The sequence below is a fragment of the Pinus tabuliformis genome, chromosome 2_1 (genome assembly GCF_031772625.1).
Source record: "Pinus tabuliformis cultivar Carrire ecotype Pingquan chromosome 2_1, CPIR1, whole genome shotgun sequence".
Taxonomy (NCBI): Eukaryota; Viridiplantae; Streptophyta; class Pinopsida; order Pinales; family Pinaceae; genus Pinus; species Pinus tabuliformis.
Genome location: NC_142299.1, coordinates 641,721,252 through 641,725,671, shown reverse-complemented (window position 1 = coordinate 641,725,671; position 4,420 = coordinate 641,721,252). Strand labels below are relative to the sequence as shown.

The window sequence follows — 4,420 nt, the reverse complement described above, 5'->3', positions numbered from 1 at the left end:
AAAGGCTAAAAGAAAGTGATTCAATATTTTCCTTTCCTAAAAGAGAAGCTAGTTCTATTTTGACAGCAAAAGGTCAGGAAGGAAGTAGCGTCCACTATATGGAGATGTCTTTCTCGAAATGCTTCAAATCTCTACACAGGACTGGTCCAACGGTCAACAACCGTTGCAATTTTCTTACTGAATGTTTGAAAACGTGGAGCAGCACCGGACCAAGAGCAGTAGTAGCCATAACTATATAAGCCTGCCATGTTTTCTCCGCTTCTCTGACCTTTTTCATCTCTATCAACTTAATTTGAATTGTTCCCGTGGCCATTGAATTCGAGTCAATCTGTTAACAAAAATCAGCGATTATTCAATTTCCCTGTGGGGTTTCTTCTCGATTCGGCTGGGGAGCTTATAGAAAATCTCTGATTATTTTTCCCTGTAGGGTTTCTTCTCGACTCGGCTGGGGAGCTTACAGAAAATATCTGATTATTCAATTTCCCTGTGGGTTTTTTTTTCTCTCAGTTGCATTCATGCGTCTGACTTATTATTTTTGTGGGTTCGATAAAGAAAGTGATATGGGTTTGAAATATCTCGTTAATAGTAAGAAGATGAATCACACTAAAGGGTTCCAAAAATAATGTGATTAATATGAAAAATTATTTATATGTATTTGCAGTTCCAAGATGGCCAAACATAACAAACATTCAAATCAATTCGAATGGCAGACTATTTGAGTTATAATCAAAGAACTTGAATTATGCCTCGTTGCAAGAACGGAAAAAATAGTACTATAAGATCATTCAAGGAGAGGAATGTCCCTCTGACAAGGAAGATCAGAGTGATCTGCAATGACCCAGATGCCACAGACCTCTCAAGTGACGATGAATTGAGTGCAGCCTCTCACAAAAGATTGGTTCTCGAGATTCCCATACCGTTAAATTGCTCAGCTCGCGCAGGAAATCAGGGCAAACCCAAGTGCAAGAGGAAACCAAGAGTGCCCAACAAGAAAGCCAGAGCCTTATGCGAACCAGTCTCCAATGTAGAGTATGCTGTGAGCCGTAAATACCGTGGAGTGTGGCGAAGAAAATGGGGGAAATGGGCTGCAGAGATCAAAGATCCGTCCAGAGGAGTGAGGCTGTGGCTTGGGACTTTCGACACAGCAGAAGCAGCTGCACTGGCTTATGATAATGCATCAAGGAAGTTGGGAGGACCATTAGCATTCACCAAATTTGCACACACACAAACAAAAACTACAGCAACTCCATCTGAATCTGTTTCTGAATCTCACATTTCAGAGAGAAATTCATATGGGGATTGTTGTGCAGACTTTTCTTCAACTTGCGTACAGGATGTGGCCACGCCAGATTCATTATCATGTCCAATCATTAACCATTCAATATTTGATGATAATTCTTATTTCATCCAAGAATTTGGACACTTGTTTGATATGGATAATTGTGGTGTCTCGCTAACAGACTTGAATATGGATTGTCATGACCTTTTGGGTGAAGAAGATGACATTATGAACTTTTGCTGCTCCATGGACGAATCTACGACATTGCTACTGCTATCGTAAAGTGTGTACACTGTACAGTATAATCATTTTTAGGGATGAGTGACAGTGGTCAAGAGTACCTGGTAATGCAAAGTTTCTCCAGGGATGTGTTATTATAAATATATAGTCCAGTGAATTTATTATAAATACCTGTAATATGGACTTTTGATCATATGAGTGCGATTATTATTGTATTGATTATTGTTTTGAAATTATTATTGTATTGGTTCTGTGAGGTAGAGTGTGTTTTTATGTAAATAATGTTGTTAGTTTAATGGGATAGGAGAGGTTCTCCACAAATTGTTATTTTTTAATATGTTATTAAACTATTTTATCAAAAAATTATTAATTTACTAAAATAGTGTGTTTATCTTAAAGTTACACTTTCATACATTTATAAGAATTAAATTATTTGTTAGACTAGACATGTAAATACAATTTTGATTTATAAAAGCAATGTTTACTTTCACATTTGTTTACACGGTATCAAAACTCATATGGATTGACTCTTTTAAATTATTTGTAAATACAATTTTGATTTATAAAAACAATGTTTACTTTCACATTTGTTTACACGGTATCAAAACTCATATTGGCTGACTCTCTCTTGCCAAAGGGTCCCTTTTCATCTTAGTTTTCCACGTTTCTCATTCTCTATTTATAAGATCAGTGTTGGCCAGAGTAATTGTTTGTAAGTATTGATATGGTTGTTTGTAAGTATTGATATGATTTGCATGTACCATGGTTCTATGATTGGTTTATAACCCTATGATCCACGTTTCTAATTATCTACTTATAAGATCTACTTATAATAAGGCAAGAGTAATTGTTTGTATGTATTGATATGATTTGCACGTTGTGTTATTTTATTATTTGTTTATAGCGTTATGATCTATTGTGTCCACTGTGGGTTTATAGAGTAAGTTGTTTTTATGTTATTTTAGAATATAGTGTTTCAATAAAGATGATTATTTGAGGTTAAATGAGATTTAAAGAGTCTAGCGTAAATATGTTGATGCATAATTATTAAACGAATGTTGGTTTATGGAGTAGGTTGTTTTTATGTTATTTTAGAATATAGTGTTTCAACAAAGATGGTTATTGAAGGTTAAATGAGATTTAAAGATCCTAGGGTAAATATGTTGATGCATACTTATTAAATGAATGCAATCTTACAGGTTGAAAGAGGAATGAGAAATGATTCATAAGGAAGAAGTTTATAGTTGGTGAGTTGTAAAGGGGACTACCATTTAACCAATGTAAATTCATTAAGTTTTGAAATGGATCAATTTTATTAAGATGGAATTAAAAGATAAAATAATTTACATTTCAATGAATGTGATCATTCTTACTGTTTGATAGATCTAGATTAAATATTGGCATACTTTGATTTATTTACTTTAGATGTTACTCTTGTATCAACTTCCATGTTAAACAAGGTGGTAGAGAAAGCCCACCTACTCTTAGTTATGTTTATTTTAAATAATAAGTAATTTTTAATAATTATATGACAAAGTAAATTCATCTGCCTTGCAATGACTTATTTATGAGGATAAATAATTAGATGTTTACGGTGTTGGCTTCTCATAATAATGAAATTAGTAAATATTTCATTTTTATAATTATTATATTGGCATTTTAAATAAGTAAAGTTTTTATATTTTTATATTGGCATTATTTTTTTTGTAAGTTGATGTGGGGCCTTCTATCACTTCTCAAAAGGGAAGGTTTTACATGCAGGCTCCAAAAAGGAACCAGATGATCTCAACCCGCCCAATGGGAAACCACGTCCATTGACCATCTGGTAGAATAATAACTTGTCTAAAATTTTTATATATGAAGCAAGTCATAAAAAGACAAAAATAGCATAAATGTCTTTACTACCACTACTCCTATCAATGGAATTTCCAAAAACTACTAACTAGTGATTAAGAACATTATGCATCAGATGTCTCAATAGGATTCGGGTCCTTAGCATTGGATCCTGGTTGTGTAGATGGCGGCATGCACGGAATATGAGTCTCAATACATGCAAGATGACCATTCACCTGTATCATATGAAAACGAAGTTGTTGTAATTCTTGTTTGATCTCTGCTCTCTCCTCAAAGTGTTGGATTGGAGTTGTTGTAGTTGTAGCCATTTCTTTAGCAAGTAGTACTTTCATTCACCAATATAGTAAGGGGGTTTGGGATTCCAAGGTTTTCCTCCTTTTGGTATAGCATGGGTCTCCCACAAGGTGTCCAAACTAATTAATCAATTCCTCTGCCTTTGACTCATCATCAAAGTTGATTAAAATGTCAAAATTTCTCAAGTTATGGTGGGTCGATTGCGATATTAAGGTGTTCTATGTGTTGCCCTCACTGAGACCATGACTGCCACGCCCATATCTTGGTGGTAGTCTTTCAACCACACATAGGCGGGTGTGACACTGCTACACTTTTTCTTTTCACCAATACTCAAATGTACAGACTATGCCTAACCAAACACTTAGCCAATTATTTACTTCAAATGTTTATCGCAACAAAAATAAACTCTTGAATTAATCATAACCATCAATATAAATGCACAGTGGAAAATCAACACATCATCATGTGGGAGGGGAAACTTCCATAATTAGAGTCTACCCAATATCAATATAAATATAATTTATGTAATTCAATTGTACATAAAATAATACAATTTGGTGCAGCAAACAAGCCTTGGCCTGCACACCTTTATTTTACAAATATGTTCCTACAAGACCTCCAAGTCATGCCATCGTACACGTTCACCTAAACTACAGAACTATACCAGCACTAATGTGCCCATCGTTCACAGTTTCGACCTTGTTGCACTCTCGGAAATCCTTGCCGCGGTCTGCCTGCACTACCCAACACTTT

The 4,420-nt window shown here is 34.8% G+C and overlaps 1 protein-coding gene across 1 annotated transcript; it reads left to right on the top strand.

Annotated features, from left to right (window-relative positions):
• Positions 1-742: 742 nt before the first annotated feature.
• On the top strand, positions 743-1,561 carry LOC149202188 (ethylene-responsive transcription factor CRF2-like). The gene has a single exon (XM_089401511.1). The coding sequence runs from the start codon at positions 743-745 to the stop codon at positions 1,559-1,561; it is 819 nt and encodes a 272-aa protein (XP_089257637.1).
• The last annotated feature ends 2,859 nt before the right edge of the window (positions 1,562-4,420 follow it).

Coding starts and splice junctions, on each gene's coding strand:
- LOC149202188 (XM_089401511.1), top strand. CDS start 743: ATGCCTCGTTGCAAGAACGGAAAAAATAGTACTATAAGATCATTCAAG.